Source organism: Gymnogyps californianus, chromosome 3 (assembly GCF_018139145.2).
Source record: "Gymnogyps californianus isolate 813 chromosome 3, ASM1813914v2, whole genome shotgun sequence".
In the NCBI taxonomy this organism is placed as follows: domain Eukaryota; kingdom Metazoa; phylum Chordata; class Aves; order Accipitriformes; family Cathartidae; genus Gymnogyps; species Gymnogyps californianus.
This window is the reverse complement of record NC_059473.1, coordinates 82,550,746-82,576,662: the sequence shown is the minus strand read 5'-3', so window position 1 is coordinate 82,576,662 and position 25,917 is coordinate 82,550,746. Positions and strand designations below refer to the sequence as shown.

At 40.1% G+C, this 25,917-nt stretch overlaps 1 protein-coding gene across 1 annotated transcript in view; it reads right to left on the bottom strand.

The window, feature by feature from the left end:
- The window catches only part of FBXL4 (F-box and leucine rich repeat protein 4), a 62,135-nt gene extending 37,843 nt beyond the window's left edge, over positions 1 to 24,292 (bottom strand). Inside the window, exons 1-4 of the mRNA XM_050893085.1 lie at positions 24,265 to 24,292; positions 18,739 to 18,904; positions 17,347 to 17,936; positions 7,502 to 7,847 (exon numbers count right to left, since the gene is read on the bottom strand). Of these exons, the coding sequence (XP_050749042.1) occupies positions 7,502 to 7,847; positions 17,347 to 17,855 (855 nt within the window). The 5' untranslated portion in view covers positions 17,856 to 17,936; positions 18,739 to 18,904; positions 24,265 to 24,292. The remainder of the gene's footprint in view (positions 1 to 7,501; positions 7,848 to 17,346; positions 17,937 to 18,738; positions 18,905 to 24,264) is intronic.
- Positions 24,293 to 25,917: the final 1,625 nt, after the last annotated feature.

Sequence of the window (25,917 nt, the reverse complement as noted above, 5' to 3'; positions counted from 1 at the left end):
TCAAATAAATCATTGATTAACTATTAAATAGGACTGCACTGCCTTCTCAATTTGACAACATACTAAACAAGAAAGGAAAAAGCAGATCAGCATATGAAAGTGACAGGAAGCTTTCAAATTAGAAGTTTCTTTACCCATGCTAATTTAAACAGTGATATATATGTAAACACTATGTTTACATATTTCCCTTCACAATGTCTGCACTGCCATTGATCAGAACACTGAATCGGCATCCTCCTCCTCCTCTGGGTTTGGTTTTTAAGATGGTAGCATATTTGCAGAGTACGTGGAAAAACCATACCATGTCCCAGTTTCCCCACACCTTGAACTGATTTCAGATTTATTCCTCTGCTCCCTGCTTCAAAAATCAGTGTTTTGTCTTCTACCTTATATCCTCTCCCATCCGTGCTGGACTAGGCAACTAGGTAAAAAATTCAACATATTCAGATCTTCTTTTACAAAGTAATCTCTTCCTTGCTGTAATACTTCGACAGCATTTTTGCTCTGTGCCACAGTCAAATCTGAAAGGCAAAACCCCTTTCACCTTTATGAGACTGAATCATCTCAGCTTCAGAATAATCACCAGCCCTTCTGACTAGCACCACTATATATGTTTTCGTAATGACTTATCTCACACTCAGAAATTAAGAAATATACCCATCTTCTATCACGCTCTGTTTTCCTTTTAAAGGAAGATCAACACACACAGACACATAAATACTCACTTTAGGAAATAACAAAAATGCTCAACAAAAAAAAATCTCCTTTGCTTAGAAACTGAGAGAAAATGCACTTGAAAAATGAAATCTAAAAATTAATGTTTATTTTACCAGGGCTGTCTTTAACAGCTATAAGTACCTGCACTCAAGTTATGTAACTAAAATTGACCAAGTGTTTTCAAGCAGAGTGGGAAACAATAGCTTGCTGAAATGAATCAGTGTAAATAAAATAATAATAAAAAAAACCACAACAAAAAAACCAACCCACAAATCATCTTAAACTGAAGAGAGTCCTCTGGCCCTTTCAAAATACCATGTTTCATTTTAATGTCTTACAAGGATTCATAAGACAAAACCGCCAAAAATCAGAATAAAATGCTTGACATAAAATGAAAATGAAGCTTTTCGTGAGATCCAAACAGATTGTACATCCAGTGTACCAGTTTATTATGCAGCTAGCTTCCGCCTCCCCTCCTCCTCCTTTCATTTTTGGTAGAGAAGAAATAAGAAAACAATCCAACTTCCTGCAAAATGAAAAAATGTTACTTCCTACTCAGCTCCAGATTTAGTATTTGGATTTCAAACACGATCTACGACTCTTCAAAAAATTTAACTTCAACTCCAATGCCAAAATACAGCGTTTGCATATACTCCAGTTTCTCTCAAGCTTGATTTCAAGCCTTCCCTCTTCTCTTCTCCTCGCTCCTCCTTTCCCCTAAAAACAGCCCAGGCTTTTTGTCTCTGCAGGTGCCTGGAACTCTTACCTCAGCTTGATGCAGAGGATCTGCGTAAACATTTCAATGTGACAGCAATATATATATAAAATATATCTACATATATAATAACTGCAGTTAATATACTACAATCAACAAAGTTTGCTCCCAACTGACATTTAGGTTGTTGGCATTTTGGTATCTGAGAAAGAGCAAAACAACTAGGAGCTAACATAGATCTAATCCCACGTTAATATCTTGATTTTTGCTTGGCTCAGACCCATACTTAAGCTTAAAAGTTGCTTAACACAGTTTTGTTTGTCATTCTAATAGTAGATACCTAAACATATACCTATTTTTCTAAGACTATCAATTCACTTTAAATAATTTACAATATTATCAAAGACAGCTTCAAACTATTTTGCAATCTTTCAGCTATTCCACACTCTGTAAGCCACCTAAGTATCTATTTTATCAATGTCTTTTCCCTCAGCTTTTTCCCATGCTTATTTAGTAACTTTTCTAGAGCAGAGAGCTCAGCAAGAAAGGCTACACAGTTAGATAAATTTATGTCTACAATTAATGTGGTGTAATAATGTCTGATAAAAACAAAGTAACACAAATTTTGTTCAGTGGAAAAAAAAGTTATTTTGTAACTTCTGAGCAGTAAAGATAATGGTGACTGAAACTATAAATGCCTCACCAATGTCCCTTTACACTAACTGATGACTTCAATGAGTATTTCATAACATACAGGATGTTGCAACCTTTCCACATCTGAGATTAAATCTCTTACCACATGAATGTCTTAATCAGAAAAAATAATCCTTATTTTTTACTGAAATTATGCTACTTCATAATATCTAGAATGAAAAAATATAATGAAATGTCACTACTATGACATTAAGATATAAAGTACTTTTTTTCTGGCTTTTGATTAAACAAAGATAACAGGTTCCAAACCTACAAGGCTAATAACCATTAATCACCGTTAGTCTGGAGTCTGGTGTCTGTCAGAAATTTGCTTTTTATGTATGTGTATCCTAGCATAAAGTACAATTTGATACCATAATGAGTACGTGACATGATGTGCTGTATTGTGCTACATCGTGTTCATGGTGATTCCAAGAATGCTGCAGAATTGAGTATCTGCTTTGAAAACTAATTTCATAACACAGTTTCTTGCAAACAACTGTTTTTACTCTGCATTTATGAAAAATTATGGCAACCATTAATGTTTCACACTTTCTTATAAATCCATCAGTAAAAACAAAGATTATTGGAAAAACAATACAAAGCAGTATAAAGAGGAAAACAAAATATAATTTATACAACACTGATCACCTTTTTAGGCTATGACGGACCAAAAGTAGTACTTTCTCTCCCATTTCCAGGGCAAACATGGCACATGCCAGCTTTAGAGATGTTTTAAGATCAACACCCACTACCGTGAAAACCTCCAAAACCTGAAGGTTTCCAAATCATAATTCTCCACAACAATTCAACAAACAGCAGTATACAAATTCATTGTGTGTTGTTTGAGCACAAAAAAGATCGTGATTCATACCTGATCTGTGTCTGTTTTATCATCATCATAGTCCCTGATTGCAGCGTCTTACATATATGCATATATTTTGAATTATCAATTTAGAAATATAACATCTTGAAAAACCAGACATCTCACCCACTGCAAAGTTCGCTTATAAGCTCAGGCAAGATCTCCATCACACTCTTCAATACATGGGGTAAGACTTTACCAATGGTGCAGCTCCTAATAGTACTTACCTAGCCAAAATTTCCTCCAGCTTTTTTAAGCTTTTTTGCTTAATAACAACAAGCAATAACCATTTGTACCCAATAAAATACTTTGTGGCTGGAGCACAATAATGCAGAATTTGATTTGGTCAGAAAATAATGCTTAGATGCTGGTCGAACCTAGAATATCTGCACTTTCTACAAATTGCCTTTTTCAGTTCTTCAATGTGAGTCCCTCCAATATGAAAATACATTGGTCTATGCAAACCACTCATTCAGAAACACGCAAATGAATGACTTGCAATTTTTTCATTCTGCAGCTAGAGCTGCCACAGCTTAGACTCTAATTAATTAGAATTGATACTAAGACATGCTCAGATAAAGGACGTAGGATACGTGCACAAAAAGGCAAAGAGAGAAGGCAGGAAGGAGAAGATGGTATTCTAGACATATTTTGACATTCCTCAACATAGTTTAAGAAAACACAGACCCTAGTTCCATGATCCTATAGCTTGCACCAGCAAATGCATACACATTTAATAGCGCACGTGAACACATGAAAACTGCATCTTGCAACTGTTTCACGAAACACAACCATTTAAGTCTCTCTTTTCTTTATTCTACTCACATAACATGCTTTGGCAGAGTGGGCTTTACATCACCAGGCTACAGGCTCTGATCCTCTCAGCAATGAAAGCCTGTAAAGGTTTTAAGCCTCTTCGTGATTCAAAGAACAGAAAAGGATCTTACTGACAGACTGCACAATCAAATAATTGAGACTCCAGGAGGACTAAAGCTGGAGAGATCTTCTCCATGTGCCATTGCTCAGAGCCTAGTCTGCTAGAGCAACTGGCAGTATATAGGCCATTAACTAAAGGGAATCTTGTGCCATATGGTTATTAGCTGTTAAGACAGCTTTTAAGACCCTCATGAGTTTCTCTTTCCAAAGAGAGGCATAAAATCTTGCTGATTATCTGAAAGCCTACAAATATTTGTTCTGGAAAGATGCAAGAAGTTTACTGTTGAGGGAAAAAGGGTATGATACTTAAAAATGCTCCTGCTTATTGCTCCGACTCTTCTAAGTGTCATTTAAGGGATGCAGATCTTACATTCAAGACCCGTTTTCCTGAAACATAGGTGCCAAATCCACATTTAGCGGTGAAATTCACTTCCCCAGTAGACATGAACAGCTCATAAATCTTGTAGGCAGCTTTAGGAAAAGTTGGCTTCAAGGAATGACAAAGATGTCATTTATATCTTTTTATATCAAAATTTATAAAAAAAATATCTTTTGGACTGCAGCATGCAGGATTTCTCCTGACTCTCCTCTCTAGAGAACAAAAGTTAGGTTCTTGGTACCTGGCACATCTTGGTAAGTCTCAAACTGCACAACAGGTATGCTGTGGCAGGTATTCCTCACTTTTCTCAAAGACTTTTAAATTGTTCAGGCCTTCAGGTCTCAAGCATTCCTGCAGAGCCAGCTAAGACTAAGGCCTTATTCCTTCCACTTTACAAGCAGCACAAGTTAGTCAAAGATAACTGGGAAGACAGACAAGGACATGAAGTGTCTCCTAGAAAATCCTTCCTCAATTTTAAGGTAATTCTGGAGAACAGATGATAGTACAAGTACTTCACAGCTACTAAGGGCTAGTTAACACCGTCCATGAGCAGGGAAGGAAAAATTCTCTCACCTAGTTCATCCAAGATTTCCCACTTTCTTCTAAGGAAGTCTGTGCCCCAGGAGTCGAGCGTTTTTCTCTTTTGTTGGCAGAAGCAATCTAGACTCTTACATTTTTAGAGCTCACACTGCAGCAAGACGTTCCCAATGCCATTTTGAGGAACAACACAGTCTATGAAAGGATAGTCTATGGAAGTTTCAGAAAGACAACGAAGGCAAAACAAAGGCTGGAGGAACTGCTGCCTACATTAAGATTAGCACAGAAGACCATTCAGCCTGTGTATTTTGTGAATTATGGAGGGTAGTATGAAAAAGCCTGAAACAGCTCAAAGTAAGGAACAGGCATATGTATGAAGACTTAGGACAGTTACATGTTCACAATCAACATGAATGTATAAAAAGATACAATTTTTCATGTAATGTATCAATCAAAACTGGAAAGAGTCAGTGGTTGCCTTACTTCATCATTACAAAGTTCGAACACTTCCCAGAAAAATCTGACACTTGTCAGTCTTGAAGACAGCATGCAGAGTACTGTTCCCGTATCTGATGCGATAAAAAACTGTCATACTACAAAGTACAACATTTTTGTTGTTCTGATACCCAAACCTTCCAGCTGGACCAAGAAGTAGGAGACTGGGATTTCTGCTGTCACAAAACTAGTCCAGAAATACTCTTTTGTAGTTTTCTGATAAATATTCCACCCATATTTTCAGTTTCTTCAAATGAAAGCAGAAGAAAAAAGTGTGCTTGGTATTGATAGACCATATAAATGCATTCATGAAACCAAACATGTTAAAAAATGGATAAAAGGAAGCTCGTACACAAGCAGGAAAGCAGAAAAGCACAATAAAGTACGTGGAGGAAGAAGTTCATAGGAGTAACAGCACTACACAAATACTTCCTACACTATAATCTTAATATGTATAATCATGTGGAACAGAAGAGAGATCAATCAATCTCTCTGGTACTATACTACAAATCAATTTATCCAGCCTTTTCAAACAAGATTCGCTAGATTTAAATCAAGTTTTCTCTACAATTAATTTTTTTTTAATAACTAAAACCGACACATTTTCACACTTTCAAACAGTTACATGTTTTAAGATGTTCTGGAATCAACTGCACCTTTGCCTATGCAAAGTATTTTCTTTACTTCAATACTGATATACAAGCACCAACAGTAAAATATATTAAACACTATATAGACTCTGGGGGAAAACAGAACACCACTAGAGCTGACTCAGGATGAAGTTAGTATCCTCATTTATTATTCCACTGCAGCAACAAAAAAAAAAAAAAACAAACCCAAACTCAAGAACTGAAGAAGACTTAGAAGATAAATACACAGGAGAAAGATGGAAAGAGTTGTTACATTCTCTTTCCTCTTTACAAGCACAGCAAACTTCTGCAGGTTACTAGGGCACATGGCCACCCAACCATGACCTTCATGTGCCAAATTGGGGTACTTAGAGACAAAAGACGTGACAAAACCAAAATGCTATTTGATTAGATCACGTATGTCTGAAAGTGCCCTGCAGTCAGTGACAGCATCTCTCACCATCCTCCCTTCGCTTTCAAAAGCAAGTCTGATTCAAGCCACAAGCACTCTGAGCATTTGATGAGTTACGGCAGTAAACAAACACTTGCTTCTTTTGCCAGACTGCAGTACACTGAAGAGCAGGAACAATCATGTCTCTGCCCAAGTCCAGAGGTCTGACCAGCACGTAAAGGCTCCTTTCCACTATGTGCAAGCCCAGTTTATTTCAGGAGAGGCGAAGATAATTATTTCGTCTCTCAATTCTTACTCTAACTAGGGTACTAGCCTCCATAAACAGCTACACCCCACTGAGAATTTCCTGGCCTGCACACAATATTCAGCAATCATACTTCACAATCTCATTATACTGGAAATTACAGGAAAGAAAATATTTATCTACACTGACTCTGAGCACACTTGCAACTGCCCCGCTGCCAGGGGACTTGAAAGGAGTAGTTTCTTCACAACTGTATTCCATGCTAATGATAGAATAAAAAGCAGCAAACATCAAAACAAGACAGTGTACAGAAGTCCAGCTATAACACTTTTTACCTGCACCATGATTCAAAACTTAGCTGGATGGAAGAAGCTTATTTCATAATAATTTGAAAATATTATGGCAGTTTCAAGAACAAAGTTCTGGGTTTTGTAAGAGAAACAACAGGAAAAGAAACTTTTAGCCTATTACAAGCTATTTCCACTTCTAGATCTTGATTCGATCTTTTCATATCTCTTTTATATATCTTCTTCGTCAAGCATGAGGACTAAAACTACTGGAAAACCGCCAGAAGCCTCTAAGTTCAAGAGCTAGAAATTCAAGGCTAGAATAACTGGTGTAAAAACTGTATGTGAGTGGACAGATTCTTGAGAAATAAAAGTGCAATAACTACGCAAGTACCAGCAAAGTGGCTTGCTAATATCCATCCATGGAAGTAGACAGACTTACATAATTCAGGCGTAACTATACAATAACTCCAGGAGATTCACAAAAGAAGGCAAGGAACTCTAACTGGAAAAAACAACAATCTTGACCAGTACCCTATAAAGCACCTTTGCATCCAGACAAATACATTGAGTACAAACATGCTTTTCTTACCTCATAAGGCAGTTTATCAAAATATCCGTTAGTTGGCCATTCCCTGAGGGTAACAATGCTGAACTGTTTATTAAGGGTGTCCATTCCACAGCCATACTTTTCTTCATCCTCATCTTCATCAATATCGTTCATATCAATCATCGAAGTCTTAAGTGAAAGCACAGGTCTCTCTTTCACACCATGTAGCACTACTGCATCCAATTCAGTGTAATAGTCCAGAAGAGAGCTGTTCACTTCCAGTCGGATTAAGTTTGTGGGAAAGTTTATCTGTTTGATACAAGGTGTGAATTGCCGAGCCTGAGGACCATTCACCTTTGTAGGTGCCTCGGACCAAAGGACTTCCCATCTGTGAAAGAAAAATTGCACACACAGACAGTATAGGGATTAAAATCAAAGTTACTAAAGCAATTCCTGAACACAGTAAGAGCGCTTCTCCATCAGAACTATTTAACAAGTGAGAAACATGGTTGAAAAGACAATGAAAATTATGTTTTCCCCAGATTTGGTAAATATCCTAAGGATGAACTTAACAGGGCACACTAATTCATGACCTTAGCATATTTTCTCTGCATTGCTAACTAACAAAACAGGCTGTATACGCATAGTCACGCACTTGTGTTAGAGTACTGTTATTCACGCACAAGTTGTTCTAACGTGTCATAGGTAAGGTAATTGTAACAAATGGATTACAGATGTCTTCACAATGATGGCGTGTTAGTGCAAGTATGCAGGGAACAGTCTTGCCATGTAACCCAAATATACAGTCAGCTGACCTCTCTAATTTCCCACAAAAGGTTTTCACAAAAAAATAAAAAAGAAAAAACCCACAGTTCAGACTCTTTAACATCAAATCTGTTCAAATTGCAGCATTGCAAATTATTAAAAAAATAATCTAAACTTTGCTTTGTTTATCTGTCTAAGCAAGCAAGCTATTCCTTTTAAAAGTAATTCACCGTCAAATTACCAAAGAAAACAGAATCTTAAAATAATTTTTGAAAGGGTCCTTTGCAAAAAAACATTAGAATTTCCAAACTGCTAAACTGAAAAGTTTTTCTCCTCTTTGGTCCAGTGACAGAAGGAGGTTCAGGGCATGCACAGAACTTCCATACATACATCCTTACTTTCACACACAGACCTCAAATCTCCTCCAGTAAGTGACAGTGAAACCTGCTGCCAATTAAGTCATCTGGAGAATCAAGTCTTATATTCTTTAGGTGTTCACTGCTCCCAAACTTGCTAAAAGGCCTGAAAACAGAAACATGCTCTTTATATCTGCATGGGTCCTCATCCAGTGAATGGATTTTAGAGGTCCTTTAGTCACTGATGCCCATCTTTTCCTCCCTCAAGTCTAGTTAATTCCTAAAGAAGGAAGCCTCCAGCAGCCACTACTGCCGCTGCTACTCCCTTTGACAGTACGCTTACAGCAATCTCTGCATCCCGTATGCATAGCCCAGACACTTCCACATCTACTCCATCTCTTTCCGATCACCCTAGTCCCAGCTTCAAGGATTTCTCTCAGGCTACTTGTCCTGTCACGTGGGTCTCAGAAACGCTGTATCTGCTCCCTAGTACCTCAGGATCTTGGTTTTCCCTATCTCAGGATCTTGGTTTTCCCCACCAGATACCACTACTCTGAACTTACAAGTATTGCTCAACACTGACACATACTGCAGAACACACACGGGGAAAAAAATTTTAAAAAAATAAAAATGAAACATGCTTTATTTTCCAGAACCAAATGCTTAAACTTTGTCCATCATGACAGAAAGTAAAACATATGTAAGGACTTTCATTAAAACATAGCACACGGTATAAATAAGGCTTAGAAGCTTGATATTTGCTACTACTTCAAGGATAGGAAAACTAATCCATATCGGCTGAAACTTCCATTTCACGATGGACATTTTCAGTTATGCACAGATAAATTTTCCTATCCTACATCATGCCGCTCTCCACAAATACCTTACAGTAGAATGGGAGGCCTGCAGAAGTCTTCTGTCAAAGGAAAAAAAAAAAAAGTCATGAACTAAAAATAAACATGCAGGACTGGTGAATATATGGCACATCAGAAAGTACCAACGTAGGAGAGTGGGCAACTCTACCCTAAGGTTAACAGTTTTTGTAAGAGAGACTTATTACTAAAAAAGATTGCATTCATTTAGGAAATGAATGTCAACTCATGGCAAAAAGTAACAGATGTAGTCCCACTGTCACGCCCTCTCACATAGGTCGATTCCTTAAGCAAATACTTAATGTTGGCAATGCACATGACCTTTCTTGAACACATCCAGATCACCATCTGACATTTTGCTTAGACACTTTCATATACCCACTCAAACTATCCTTAGGGAAACTCAAGGCTATTTTTTCCACTAATTTAGCACACGCTGGACCATCAACTTTTAACAGAATGTGTCTCAGTTATTGACTTCTCCTTTGGTGCCCTGGAGAGAGGATTATCTAGCAGTAGCAGAGCTCTGGAAAAAAACAACACGTCTGGAGGTCTAGGCTTATCAAATTGCAGAGCAATAACCTCCTTCAGCAAGTAGTGTCTCTAGTTTCCAGTCTTTGTAGTAAACTAGAGAAAAGGAAAGACATGTAGCATGACTTTACAATCTTGTGAGACTCCACATTACATACCAAGGGCTGATGAACAAGACCAGTGACTATTTTCCACTGTCCTCGTCATACTGTTTTCTTTTCATCAACAGCCCACCAATCTAACTGTAAAGGAGTTAGCTGTTGGTTTAACTGGAAAACCTCAAGTCTATCAGGTTGATTTGATGCTCTTCTCTGCCTTGGTGGCACCGCACACAAGAACAGCCATAGCAATTGCTCTGAGTCAGATCTGGTAAATTCCTCCTGAATGTAGGCATACTCTTAATACACCCATTACTGCAGTTGGAAGTGGTCTCTTCATCTAGGATCAGCGCTTTGACACTTAAATGGGCTACATGTAATATGAATGGGAGTGAAGACTCCACAGCTGGAAAAGGATCAAAAATGTCTAAATTTCCAAGAGGCTTCAGTAAGAACTGCATTTCTTCTGTTCTGGAGCATTTTTTTGTTACGGTCAGGATTTCAAAATCCTTCAAAAGAAAGGCATTTTGACAGTCAGTCCTGGTTTGAGTGTGCGTACCAAAATCAGCTTCCCTAATAAGGTTGCCTGCGTTTGTTCCAAGCTTAAGATGCTCGATAAACTATTTAACCCAAAACAAAGAGAAATTGAATCCCAACAAATACCTGTAATAAAGTCAAAGGAATTTTCCTCCCCTCGCCCCCCTCCCTTTGAGTTAATTAGGTAGCTCTCAAAAAATCAAGCAGAATCAAATGACTGAAGGTAGGACATTGTTTGTCCTCAAGTGTTGCAGATATACAGTAACAGCTGATCAAAGATGTTGCAACGAGAGTGCTTTGATAAGAAGGTTTCACCAGCAATGTGCTAGAAAGCCTCAGTCTTCAACGCTGCCATGCAAAGCCTGAATGAGAGGCAGTAACATCTGTATTATTTTCTCTAGTGACTGAAGAAAATGAGGACTTTAAGTGATGTTTTCCCATTCAGCTTTAATGGACTCAGTTTTCCCATTAGATTTCTCTCTACCTCATGAAGATAGCCAGGAACTCATTCTGCTCAAATTTCTGACGCTAAAGACTCCATACACCTATGTGGTTAAAAAAAGAAATTCCCATTCTCCTTCCCTCATCGTGAGGGAAAATACACTCTAGTGATTTTTAGGCTGAGAAACATACTTGCAAGTTTTGTGTCAAATGAGAGCACATATTTAGTACTTGTTTAATTTTTTGTTGACCTAATGCTGTTGGAAAGCTTTTCAATGGCTAAGACGATGCCTGAGTAGACCTGGTTACTTCTGAAGAAAATATGTAATACGAAAGATTCTTTGGAAAAGTGGCTCCTAGGAAAAGTAATCAGATTTCTCTCCAGCGAGACAAGATTAAACTTCGCCTGCAACCTGCTGAGATTTCTTGCATTGTAAAATTGAGATTGGTGTAGAAAGTGAATAAAGCACTATGTGTGATTCAAGTACAGAAAATAAATGCCCTGTCCCAAGAAACTTATAGCTGTGTTAAAAGCCAAAAGAAAGGAAAGTTTCAGGTAGACCAACAAGGAGAAATAAGGAAACTCAGAGAATAATACGACCACACCTTTGCTGAAATTGCAACTTCTGCAACAATTATAATCATGGTATGTGATTATAACACATCCCATCTGCTCCTATCCAAGCAAGTGCTCTGTAAATAATCTGTAGGCTACCTACAAGAAAATGTCTCCTGCCTGCTAACACGCCAGGGATGCTTCAGCACACTACGTTCAACATAACCTGGAAAGTGCACCCCTGGCCACAGCTGTGAGTTTGTAAATACAAAAGGCAGGGAAGACTGATCATGAGAACAATTTTAGAACCATTCAGATCAGGGTGATAAGCAGAGTTCACAGCAGTCTAATTACTGTGGGGGAATATGCAGCAGATACTCATTTCTACTTTGAGAGTTCAATTCTGAAATACCAGAGAGAGCAGATAGGACTCCAAGAACGCTCTGGGCATTTAAAATAGCAAAAGATATTTCAAATAACTGCCTGTCCGCACAAGCTTTTTATGGGTTTCTCAAAAAATTACTGTGTCCCATGAACCCAGAATTCATTCTTCTATGACAGTCATCTGGACAAGAAAAAGCTGTTTCCCCGAAGATGTCAAAACAAGTTATAAGTAAGGATACAAAAGGCTAGAACTTAAGTTGTGTGTTACACATAGGTGAGATACAGCCCTGAAGGTCTCTTATCACACTCTAATGTGTTGATGGTATCAGCAGTGTTTTGGGTGCCTTCATCTGAGATTCACAGGGAACAAAGGGTAGAGCGAAAGAACCATCTGAATGCCACTCTCTACAAGCAAGAGACTCACAATATTTTACATTCAGTACACTGCCTTTCTGGTTTCACTCCCTTTATCAGAAGGGGGGATTTTCTTTCATCAAACATTTTGATTCCTATCCTGGCTGCCAGCAAACAAATCTGCAACATTCCCACCTGGATTAGCATTGTATTGCCTAAATACAATGAACATCCTAATGGAAGGAGAGGGAGCCTTTTATTTTGTCCATCTTCCTTAGCCTGCTCCTCTGGTTGCAGCAGCTTCTGCCTCTACAGGCTTCAGGACCTTCAGAAAGACAAAGGAACCTCGCATGCAGCAAACACAGCTAAGGTAGGAAATATTGAGCCAAGCTGTTAAACTACAAATCAAATTCGGAATTTTGCTCAACAGAGCATCTAGCAAAATTCTAAACAACATGAAAGAAATTAAATTAAGTAGAAATAAGTGGCGGGAACATACAAGGCAGAATGGAACTGCTCCCAGCCAGTCAAATGATCATGGTATCTCACCTGTGAGAAACAACCTAATCAGTGTTACACTTTATCTGTGGAAAACAAGAAAAAAAATAATCACAAAACAATCTCCAATCTACTAAAGCAGCAATCATCGCATAGCAGTAAGGACATATGCTATGAAACATCACCCCAAGCACTGCCACACATCACAGACTAGTTAGGAATCTCTGGTTTTGAGCTTTTGTAAAAGCACATGAATATGTGGTGTCACTATAACATACATGAGATAAGAGAAACTGTCAAATTAAATTTAAAAAAGACCACGACAGAAGAAGAACAGGGACCAATTTTTTCTTTTATATTCCAAATTTAAAAAGCAAAGTTATTTTTGTAAAAGGAGAAAGTTGAAAAACTTCTGAAAAAATTATTTCTGACTTGAAAGCTCCCATTTAAACACACACAAACTCTTCCTGTCTGACAGCAGCTATTAGGAGTATCAAAATGTTTCAAAAGGGCTGACACCAAAGAAGCCATTAGGGAATCGCCAAGAGTAAGCCTTCTGGGTAAATGAGGAGGAAAAAGAAACAGGAAAGAAAACATTTTCCTCATCACAGAAGCTAGCTATATCTTATCCATCAATCTAACACACTATGAGAAACAAAGAAAATTCTCTTGGTTGGGTTGCCACTATCAGGTGCAGTGTCCCCATCACGCCTGTGTGGAGCTCTGCCGCTTCCACTGGCTGAAGAGAGACTCATCGCTGTCACCAAACCATAAGTACACAGAATGTGCATCACAGTACAAAATCTCAAGGCTAATCTAGTATAATAATCATAGCACAGCACAATACAAAAAAGGGAGGGATTTCTTCACCACATAAAAACTGAGACTATATGCTACAATATTCCCTTAATCTCAGATTATTAATTTTTGCTTGGATTTTCTGCACTCAGATAATTCATGTAACAAATTTGTATATGGATACTAACATATGTTAGTATAGTTTAAGAAATTACCAAACACTTCTCACCAGTCAAGGTGTGAGTGGCACTAATGAAAAGCACAAAAGGTCTCCATGTGTAAAGACAGCAGCTTCTCTGACATTTATGATTTTTAAAAATTGTTTTGTGCAGAGGAGAGTGATATAATGTCTTCTGTGTTTAAAGCAGCAAAAGATACGAGAGGACAGACAATCCTCAAATTGCTGGAAGGTGGTTAAACCATAATGAAAAAACTTCAAATTAACTGTCATGTTTTAAGCATTAGAATTATTTAGGAACAATTACATTCCATTCTGAAAAATAAACGCTTATTCCCATTCCATGAAGCGCTGATCCCACGTCTAAAAATACTCTGAATAAAGCTGATCTGAGACAGCGTCATACAAAGCCGTAACTGATAGCAGTATTCAATGCACCAGCAACAGAGGAACATGACTGAAGACCTTTTTCTGAACACCTGCATAAGTCGTTCTTTCATGCAACTGAAGTATAAAGTGAGCAATAGAGCAACACATTGGCCCACTATGTGGGCTATAGCCATTTTTCTACAAGAATATATAAAGTCCTCTTGAGCAAGGACCACGGTACACCAAGTCCTTACAGAGCCTCTTGTAGGTTAGAAGCTCTTGCACACAGCAAAGTCTTGGATCAGCTGATGTTTTAAATACTAAACAAAGAGAAAAAAAGATTACTCAGCTGGACTAGTATAATCCACTAAGCATAACATTGAAACAAGTCTCAACAGACTTTTCCCTTTCAACAGTTTTGACTCCACCATTAATTTGGCCTTCTTTTTATATCAAAGTAAGAACTGGTGAAAAGGAACCTTTCTAATGACCTGCCCTTTCTACATTCGTGTTCAGAAAGAAACAGATCCAGAGTCAGCAGATAAAACAAAGCAGCACTTTAAGGTTTTTAGGTAATAAGGTGATTTAAAATTTAGTATCAAAATAGTCAGAAGAGGAAAACAAGGTTCTAAGTGCCCTTTGAGTAACTGGGACATGGCCTTTTTTAACAGAAGAAAATAGTATGGCAGTTCTTCAAGTCCAAAACATCAGTTAAACACAGAATCACCTTAGATTATCAGCAGCATTCCACCTTCAAACAAATAATTCTTAGTTGACATCTCAGAGAATTTTTGGGATTGAAAACAAGGGACCAAGAATTGAAGCAGAAAAGAGACCATGTTCTTGCAACTCTTCATATTCCCCTCATAAAGGTGAGCAAATGAACAGAGAAAAAATACTGCATACCTCATGTGGAGAAAGGGTTCCTTCATCTTCCCTTCAAGACACCATGCATAAAACATGTTTGTCTCTTTCAGAAGAAAGGAGACAAACCAAATGTGCAGCTCTGAACAGACAAGTCCTGCTGAGGAAAGGTAAGCCAAAAGGGAAAAAAAAAAGGTCCCTCTAACACTTCTCTAGCATCAAGACTGCCAAGTACTGAAGGTGCAGCACAGACAACTGGTTCTGAGGTGCCCTGAGACAACCTTCTTCTAACCAAAACTTTTGTTAACCTAGGTAGGCAGAACAGAAGATACTCCTGCCGACAAATTAAAAAGCAGGGTCCTACAGAAACTTCATCTTTTTTTATAAAGAAGGGAAAGTCTGAGCTCTCACTCTGACCATGCCTCAAGAGGAGTCATAAGGCACATCCCAAAAAGTTTTCCATTAGTATTTTCAATTCCATCTTCTTTTAGCTCTCTGAACAATTTTCTTTTTTTTAAGCGCACCTTACTGAACAGCTCCTTCAGTTAACATTTCTTGAGCTTTCCTTCAACACTTCTTGGTCTTTATGCAAAACTAAAAAAAGTGTACTATTTTAAGAACCAAAACCTAAACAGACATTTTTATAAAAGAGCATTAGCTTATTACTCAGAATTATATCCTTGTATTGCCCTGCAGCACGCCATCTTACTATTACTCTAATGCAATATTATCAACAGTTACAGAAATAATCTCTACATAAATCTGTCCTACATCATAAAATAAAGAAGTAAAATCTACATCATAAAACAAAAAAAGTAAAATGAAAGTTCACAGAGTAATCGGCCAAAAGTCATTTCATATCAGGTTCTAAGTTCAAAAGTCTTAAAAGCTGCCTTCACCACATACCATCCTACAAATAAGCTCCGTATTACAGTGCCAAATGGACTCCTACTTCTGAAGTTAGGCAGTCTATTATTATTAGTTTGACCTATCACTGTTCCTTGAATTCAGATGTTTACTTTAGAGCTATACAGTATATACTCATTAGAGAGCTGTAAAACAAACAACTGCACTAAACAGTAGATGACAGAATCACACAAAATATATTATTGGGGTATTTTGAATATATAACATGACACCTGATTTTCTAGGTGTTTTGAATAAACATCATCAACCCAGTATGTTATACTAACTTATGGGATACTAAGTTAGACCTAAAAGTATGCTTTTTAGCTCTATCTGTAAAAGGCAGGACAGGGAAAAAACACCCAGCATCCAAGCAAACGCTGCTTATCCCACCAAAGCGTGCATTTTAAAGGAATACAGTGTTTGTTGGCATATTATTTTCTACAGGATACACTTTGTTAAGTCCTTCTTCTATCAGTTCTCCTTTCCTTTATGGGTTTGGTATCATCTCATCTCTTTTTGATGTATACAGAATACCTTGATTGCATACACTGATAGCTTTGTCCAATGTTTTTCCCCACTATGTGTTTTTACCTGTTCTCCTTCTCCTTCCATTTCTATTTCCCCACCTCCTCACTAAGAGCTTCACACCTCATACACAGTGTTTTTCTTTATTATCTTACCATTCCCCAGGTCCTCATCTTCCTGCCCCCCCAACTGGAATTTCATCAGGAGTTCCTACTATGAGGAAAACCAACAGGATCAAATCAGCTTCTTTTAATCTATGAAGCAAGTGTAAAAATGAAGTGCTGCTCACACCCTTTGATCAAACCAAAAATAAAGATCAGACAAATGGCATCACCTTTTGTCCGACTGTTCTGTGCTTCTGTTTTTGGCCTCATTTCCACATGAATATTTATAGTGCCTGATTGTACTATACATACAACCTAAAGCATGCAGAGAGAAGAAAGAGTTTATGGCTACTTGAAGCAGGATGATACAGCAACCGTGAATCCTCAGCCTCTTCTACACAATTTGCTTTTCTTATTGGAGAAAGAGAAGAACTCAGAACTGCCATTTCAAAAGTGATTTTTGTACATACATAATAATTATTGCTCATAAAAATTCCAACATAAAAACTATCATTACACAAATTAAATCTGATATTAGGATCTGCATTAATTCCTACCAAAAAATCCACATCTCTGAAATTGCTATAAAAACATGTCACCACAGTTTTAAAAACATGCAGAAATAAAGAAAACGTTAGTGGGTCAGATACGAAACAGAGAAATACTAGGAATTAAACTTCGCTAAACAGCATTATTTGTAGCATTTAACATCTTACAGGAAAGCATAAAGCAGAAAAAAAAAAATTACCTTACTTCAGCTGGTGGATTTTGTGAGTAAGGATTTGCAGAGCATGCCAAAATCCTGACTACAGCTCCAGGATGATACGTTTCCAGAATGTGCACTGCAGTGGGATAAACTGGTTCCTCAAAAGCGAGTTCCACGTAGTCCTGGCTACAGAAGGTGGGTGGCGTCCTCTTGAACGGCAGCCGAGCGCTAGGGCAACGATCCCACCAGGTCCCGTAAGTTCGAAAGACGGCAGTCTGAGTAAAGTCACCAGAACTAGGGTACACGTTTGGAATACCTGCTAAATTCCACATGGTATACGACATGCTGTTTTCACTACCATAGTGAGAGCTGAAATCCAACACTTCTTTGGCATACTGAACTATTTCAACGTTGATAGGTAAGGCTCGGGTGTTTGATTCAATAGCCCTCCGGCTGTTCATTTCTCCTCTCGTCGCTGTCCTAGCTCGGCGCCGAAGGCACATATAGTAAAACATGCTCAGAACTGTTAGCATGGGAAACACTGGTGACATCTAGATATGACTTAGGAAGATGCGAAAGGTCAGGAGTCCTTTATAAGGTGCATCAACTGCTTGTGGTGTTTTGTAAAAGAGCTGATAAAACAGAATGAATAAACATAGTGAAGAGATAAAACATTCTTAGAAAGCAAACTGTACTCTTTCCAATATCCTCTTAAAGTACTGCTACTAAAACATTAATAAACTATTACTTTTTATTTTAAGACAATTATTTAGTGGGAGGCTACTAAGTGTGGCTTCCCATTTACTGTGTTTAAAAAAAGAGAAGACTATGAAGAAACATTAGACAAAAATAGCCCTTGAGCAACAAAAAGACTAATGGTTAAATTAAGCATTATTTTCAGGGATTTATTAAGAGGAAAAAAATCTTACACTGACTTATGGAAATGAGATCAAGTATGAAATTAAATCTGGCCCTTGCAGTAAACAAATGTAGAAGAGTATCTGAAGGTACAGCTAAAATTATCCATAGCATAGTTTCAAAATACTTAACTAAAACTGACTTTTAAACAAAGTACTCGGGTACCTAGTCAGGCTGCAGTAGTATACAGCTCAAGAAAACCTAAGTTACTTCACTGCTTATATTTTGCAGTAAGACTGCTCCCAGACCCAAATTAGTTCATTTAAAGCTAGCTCAAATATATCTATATTATATTATAATCTGCAGAGTAAATACACCCTTCAAAGACAGCTCATATAGAAAGCTGGACAGCTACTCCAGCGAACTGTTTCCTCTAATTTGTTCCCATAATTTGTGAAGGGTTTCAAGAGTGTAAAAAAAGAGCTTTGGGCAGTTAATCTAAACCAAAAACTTAACCCACCGCTTCCTGTATCAGAGCACTAGCCTGAAACAGACTCACAAAAATACTGTCTTTACCCTTTGAAGTTGTCCATGACAGCATTCACCAGTGATAGAAGGGTCACCAGCCTCCGGAAGGATGCTCAGAATTCATTAACGACATCATCTTCCTTTCAGCCAAGCAACAAAGTAAGTCTTCAAAAAAGTCCTGGCATCAGAAGTCCCCATAGAAAGCATTTTACTTCTGATAAGAGAAAATATTTTCATTTATGTAACAATTCAGTTAAACACAAAATATACTAGATCCGCATACTGCCAGGCCACCTAAAAAATCAACACAAAACATACCAATAATTAAGGATACCCATGTGTTTTACATAGCCTACACCAAACCACAAATAAAAACAAACAAACAAGCAGGTTTAACAATTAGAAAAAGCCAAATTAAAGATAAGTCTCTTCACTAAAGTTTTCTATTTACAACGGTGAAGAAATATTTATAGCTGAATGTTGTCTTCAGGACACAGAAGGGCTGTATCATATTCCCTACTAATAAAGATCCTCTTACATATGCTTGTCCCATATTTAGCAGCCGCTCCATACCTGCGTGATGTAAACTGTTAGATTTACCAACACACAACGAAACGTGGAACGTATTCTCTGATTTCTGCTAGCAGTACACAACACACCTGGGCAGTAACACAGCACTCCAGAATTCACATCCTCCAGTACCACAAACTGTTTCTCACAAACTGGCCTTCCGATTAACTTGGTCATCAGCTTTACTAGGAAAGAACAAGGAGTAATGCCTGTAACCTGTTAGAGGCCAAAATAGGGATGACTAAGCATGTCTCAAAATAGAATAAATGTTTCTTCAACAGGCTGTACTGGAGTTGCCGGTTAGTTTATCACAGGATACATACTGTGGTAGTCACAGAACCAGAGGTGACTCTTCTATTGCAGAAGACGCATCAAACAACAACTAACATGATGCCTCACATTGCCCGGCAGACAAACCACACATTTAATGTCTGCAATGGGTACAAGTGAGACCATACTTTACAGAGTTTTTGGAAGCAGAAGTTTAAAGTAGGGTAAATAATTAAACAAATGGAGACGAATCAAAGTGACTTTTGTATGCCTCTATATAAATCCACTGTGCATGTTTCCTGGGTAAATTGCTTGTTTCCCATACTTACAAAATGCACACAGATGTACAAACAGCTCTCTTTCACTTGAACGTTGCCAACAAGAAGGCGCTTGTGGTAACAGATAAGGACAGGCTGCACTATTTGACCCTCTTACTTGCGACAGCGAAAAAGTTTACTAACGAAGTGTTCACTTCTCCCTTTCTTGCCTCTTCTATTATTAGCTTTTTGTTTAGTTCTTGTCCTTCATTCAGTTTCACATGTTGACATAGCTGTCAACAACATGAATTACTCCTGACATTCAGTGCAGAAGGAAATGCATAAGACGATATGCTGGATCCACTTCAACTCTCCTGGAATGCCAAAACCCAATAATGTCACATTTCCCCCAAACATCCTGTTGAACCACCTTTTAGAAAAGGCACTGGGAAAAAAGCAGCACAACCCTCAATCTCTCCTCCTTAAAAAAAACACCCAAAAAACCAAAAAAACAACTCCAAACTGAAAATTGTTATTTTATCTTTTCAGCGTGGAGCTGCTGTAAGACGTAAGTGAAGATTACAAATACATTCTCCTTCTGGATTTTTCCCTCTTAAAAAGAAAGATCTCTTCACAGAATATGCCAACAGACATTAAACTTGAACAAACTTTCTGCTGTCAAGCCCTGGAATCATGTGTAGACCAGCATATACACCAGCTTCTAACTCAAAATTTCACTGATTAACATGGTTTGAAGGCTGCTCCATGGAAATTATGGCTTTACAGAGCTCAATTTTAAGAATGATTCAGCTGGGGTACTTCAAGATCAGGTGCAAACCACTTATCTCACATATGCATCGTACACGACTTCACGTCTGCACTGCAAACTCCAGGCTTCCTCTGGCCACAGCCCGGAGCTCCTACAGCGCTGTTGTAAAACCCAGCTGCGCTCCCTACCAGATTGCCAAAGAGCAGCATAACCACTGGCTGGTTCAGAGCTGTACATCAACTAGCTGGCCAGTTAAAGTCAGGTCTAAGAGAGCAGATCACTTGAAATCATGCTGCAGATTTTCCATTAGCAGAAACATTAATTTGGGTCATTCCCCCTCTACCAACTTGATGATTTTCATAAAACCTGTAAAAATTTGATACCCTTGACACTGATGCCACTTTGTCAATTTTGGCTGACATTGGTCAACAGGCTCAAAAGTAAGTAGGAAGAAACCAGGAAGAGCATAAAGCTTTCATAAAAATGTGTTAGTCTAAACAACACAAGTGGAGGTAAATTACTTCTAAAGAATTAAAAGCAATATAGGATTTAGTAGTTTATAGCAAGTAAGAGCAAACAGAAAACTACTATAAAAGAAGGATAAATAAGCATTAGGACTACAATACAAATAGGAACTCTTCTTTTGGCATTTTAAAAGAAGCATTAAGAATTGTGTGGAGTTAAAAGACCAATGAAAAATTGCTCAGGAGGATAAAGGATAATAAGCTAGTGAAAGAATTACATTAAATACAGATCAGTAGGGCCAGATGATATAGAGAGATTTTTTCAGGAACTACCACAGGTCAAGCTGATTTCCAATTAAAGGGATTTAACTTTGCAAAAAAAGACAAAAATGCAGGCTCAGGCCTATGCAAAGCATCAAGATAAACAGCTCTGGAGCAGAGCAGTTCATGTACATGCAAAGTTTATGTGGAAAACTCCCCTCTCCCCCAAACTGCTTGATTATTTTTAAGAGATCCATTTGGGCCTATGCAACTATACCTTCCAATCTCTGGCAGCACCTTTGGCCTGCTGTACATTATTCGTTTTCTTTTGCACAGAGATAATTATGCCAAACTGAAGCTTAATAAAAGTTTCTTTTAAATGTGTCTTATTATCCTCCTCCCAAGCAGCGGCCTTCTACTTCTTTTATTTGGTTTCTTTCATATAATTTTTTTTTTTTCTGTCAAGATACTATTAAATGGACGGAAATGGCGCTATTAAACACCAGGACCTTCAGCAGCCACGCACAGAGGGCGTTAACAGTTTGGTTAGAAACAAAAAGCAATACGCTATGAACGTACAGTGACGTTGTGAGGTGCTGTCCTACGCCCGCATGCCCATTTTGCACTTCCAGACTGGATCCCATCCCCAGCCTCTCTCGGGGCTGCCTGAGCTCTGCCCTCCCGTCTCATGCCCCACACAGACCCATCCCTCTCTGCTTCACAGCCACCTCTCCAGCCGGCACTCCTGGGGAGCCAGATGAGTCTCGGGCTCATCCAGTGGCTCACCAACCACTCTTGCAAGCAAGTGTAGTTTTCAGTCTGTTTATCTCCCCAAACCAACTCGTTGCCAGTTAACGTGAAGTCAGGGCTGGCTCAAGAGGGCAGTAAGACAGCAAGAGCCCCAACTCAGACCAGCTCAATGGGCCATGGAAATGTCACCTCTAGTTTTACAAGACAGACAGGACTCCAGAGAACCAGACTGGACTAGACCTGGAATAAAACCTTCCTAAGAGAGAGAGATGCTACCTTCTTTCAAAATATATTAGAGCCCATCACATTATTTACAATCTCTCTTATTCAGATCATTATTTAATTGACAACTATTTCAATTATATGGGCAAATTCCCTTTTTCTGTTATGATTAACCCTTCTTCCCTTCGTGTAATACATACAGAAAGCCTTCTAAGACTGTAATTCACTATTTCCTTCTTCAAACACAACAAACCTTGATAAAAGAAAATGTCTTATGGTTTCTGTACAGATTTCATGGGAACAGGCACTAACTAAACTAAAGCATTCAAAAGCACTAGATCTCTTCAGTCTGTTTTGCCTCTTTTTACAGGGAGTTTATGTATGCAAATCTATTTTCCAGCTTCCAAGCAACCCATCCTGTTAATGATTATTGTACCTATTCATTTGGGTTGTTTTTGCAAATGCAGCTCCCCAGTATTCACAATTTCATCCCACGAAAGCAGAAACAGGACAGAGTTACATAGTTATTCACCAACCAGACTGCTGAGAAAAGGTGGGAAATATACAGAAAAATACCGGGGATTTGGAGGGGCTGCAAAGTGAAGGATGTGTGTAAAAACATAACAAGTAACAGATATTAGACATTAGAAAGAAAAGAAAGATGGCATATTTCGTCCCAGAGCCGTCCCTGGCAATGCACGTGTTAGAAAAGAGTTCCTACTATTTCAAGAGAAGCAAATGTTGTATATACAAGTCATGTAGACACCAGGTTTGATTTTTAAAGCCAGAGAGTTAATAATTCCTCTTTACACCAGCTTCGCTAATCCCACACTTGGGAGTTCTGTGCAGAGTTTTCTTTCATTTGACTATAGAAGAAACAGCAACATTGACAAATTACGAAGAACGTACAAATGACAAAAACAATAGACTGTATTATCTCTGAAGAGAGATTAATGCAATTTAATATATGCGTCTTAGATAAAAGATGGTAAATGGGAAATCTCTTAATTATCTTTGTACATTAATGCACAGAGGGAATACTGGATCCTTACATTACAGGCTAAAACAGAGTATTTTTACCACAGGTTAGCATCTCTCACTGTTAATTACCTAGATTATATCAACAACTACTCTCAACTTGTTGAAACTAGAAGCTAATATTAATTAAAAATTAATAAGCTCTTAGAGCATACTTTAAACTCAGGCCCCACTTGCTGCGTTTCTTCCTGTAACGTGTTCTGGCACTAAAACCGTAGCCATTTTACACATTTGCAACTTACAAATTTACAGTCTGAAAAAAAATTGGAACATTATGACAATTCTACCTATTTAAAATCTTGCTTGTGTTGCCGTCATGAGCATCAAAACATGCAAAATCCATGAATTTCAAATTACTTCACTGACTGCCTGTTCCTTCCTGCTAGGACCAGAACTCACTGCGTGGTTTAGCATCGCAGTATGACGGAGACGAAAGTTCCTTAGGCATCTATTACACGCTCCAGGTGACCACCCTGCCTTCTGGAGGTTGTTTTCGCACAAAACAGAAATTGTTTCTCAATACTGGTAAATCATCAGGCAGCCCCTTTTAGAAATGATTCATTCTACGCAGAGCCTAAAGACATTGTACCACTGGTATAGTGCAGTATACCAGCATTATACCACTTCATTTTGATCAACTGCCCTTCCAGCTACGGTGAAACTCTCCTCCTCACACCAAAAAAAAAAAAAAAAGAAAAAAATCCCCATTCAATACTACTTTCAATAAGCAATTCAAGTGCATTTGTCTTCTCATTTTTCTCTTCACAATGTTGAACTACCTCTCCATGCAGTCATATCCTGTACAGCATTTACTTGCCGGTCAGCTGCCTCCTCCCTGCACTGCTGGTAGCTATTAGGCCACGTAGTTATCTCCCACTGTCCATTCATCAGCCTGCACCGGTAATAAATAACAATTCACGTGAAGTGAAGCACCCCAAAGTACATAAACAAATACCGCTAGTTAAGCTCCTACCCGCCTTCTGTTGTGTTGTGATCGGGCAACCGGGGTAACCCGGCGTAACTCGTGTAACACAAGAGGGACCACGCCGCAGCTAACACCTACGGAGGAGCCTGGCGCTCCCCGAGCGGGCGAGGATCTGCAGGGGCGACGATGCACAGCCCCTGCCCCAGCTCCGCCGCCTTTGTCCGCTTCCGTGATCGTCCCTCCTACCGCGCTCCACCCCCGCCCCCACCCCCCCGGTAATTTCGCACCCCTCGGGCACCCGCGCTCTTTGCCGACAGGGACCTTCCCCAGGGGTAGGGTCTCGCCCAGGCCCACGGGCACCGGGCGGGGCACCCCCACCCTGAAGCAGGCGGGACTGCCTGGTGCCGCCGCTGCCCTCCGGGTCCCCTCCCTGACGCGCGGGCAACAGCCCGCCCCGGCCCCGCCGACCACCGCCGGGCGGGTACGCACACACCTGCGGCCGGCCGCACCCGCCCCGCAGGACCGGCACCCGCACCGGGCTGCTCCCGACCGGGCTCGGCCGCGCCGGGCCCGGCGGGCGCTGCCAGGCCGGGCGGGGGCGCGGAGGGAGGCTCCCGACACCTGCCGCCCCGCCGAGGCGACCCCCCCCCCCCCCCCCCCCCCCCCCCGCCTCCTCCGGCCGCGTCCCGAGGGGAGGGGCCCCGGTAGGCAGCGCGGCTCCCCCCGCGCCCGCCCCTCCCCCGCCCCCGCCCGAGCGGAGCCGCCACCCTACCCCGTCCGGAGGGCGGAGCAGCTCGGGCTGCGCGCCGCCGCCGCGCCAGGCGCCGCCGGAAGCCCCGCACGGCGGCGGGGGCGGGGCGCCGGAGGAAGAGGCGCGGCGGTGGTGGCGGCGGCGGCGGCGGGCCGCTGCGGGGGCGGGGCCGGGGCCGCCAGCTGCGCGTGGCCGCGCCTCAGCGCGGGGCGGGCTGTGGCGGGCGGCGCGCTGTGGGCTGAGGGAGGCGGCGGGTGGGCCCCGACGGGAGCGCTCGGCCCGGTGTCCCTGTCTTTGTTTCAGTTGCAAAATCAAGCGAAAGGCGGTGGCGGGTCATTGTTCTGTTATTGTTTGTGACTCAAGCCCTCTCTGGCTTGTGTCGTTGTACCTCTGCAGCCGCGAAAGGCGGCGGTGAGGCGGGCGCTGTGAGCCGCCCTCTGGAAGCCCACCTGCCCGCGGCAAGCCCCAGCCTGGTTTCTCCCAAAGCTTTTTAACCGGCGGCTTGTAAGTCTCGCCCTGGTCCCAGCCCAACCGGGTCATGCTTTTAACGCGGTGTTCTGAGTCCCCGGCATGTCATAAGGGCAGCCCTGATTTTAATTGATCTTAATGAGTGCTTGCTCCAGCGAATTGTAGTGCCTCTTGGGTCCCTAACTGGCATATTGCAAAGGAAGTGTCATGTTTTGCTGCCATATCCTTTAATTTGGTATGCATGCCCAAGCTTTTGTGCCTTCTCTCTCAACCGCCGCTTCCGATTCCAGCTCCTGCGATGATCGCCAAAATTGCTGTCAGTCTGTCTAGTCTCTTCAGGTCTCCGGTGATGCTCCATGTTAGATGGTACTTGGGACCGTTCAGTTACAGTAGAAAATAGTGATGCTGACTTTGACTACGTGGTCAAAAAATAATTCTGAAAATCCAGAAAAGATTCAAAATACTTGATATCTAAGGTAGGT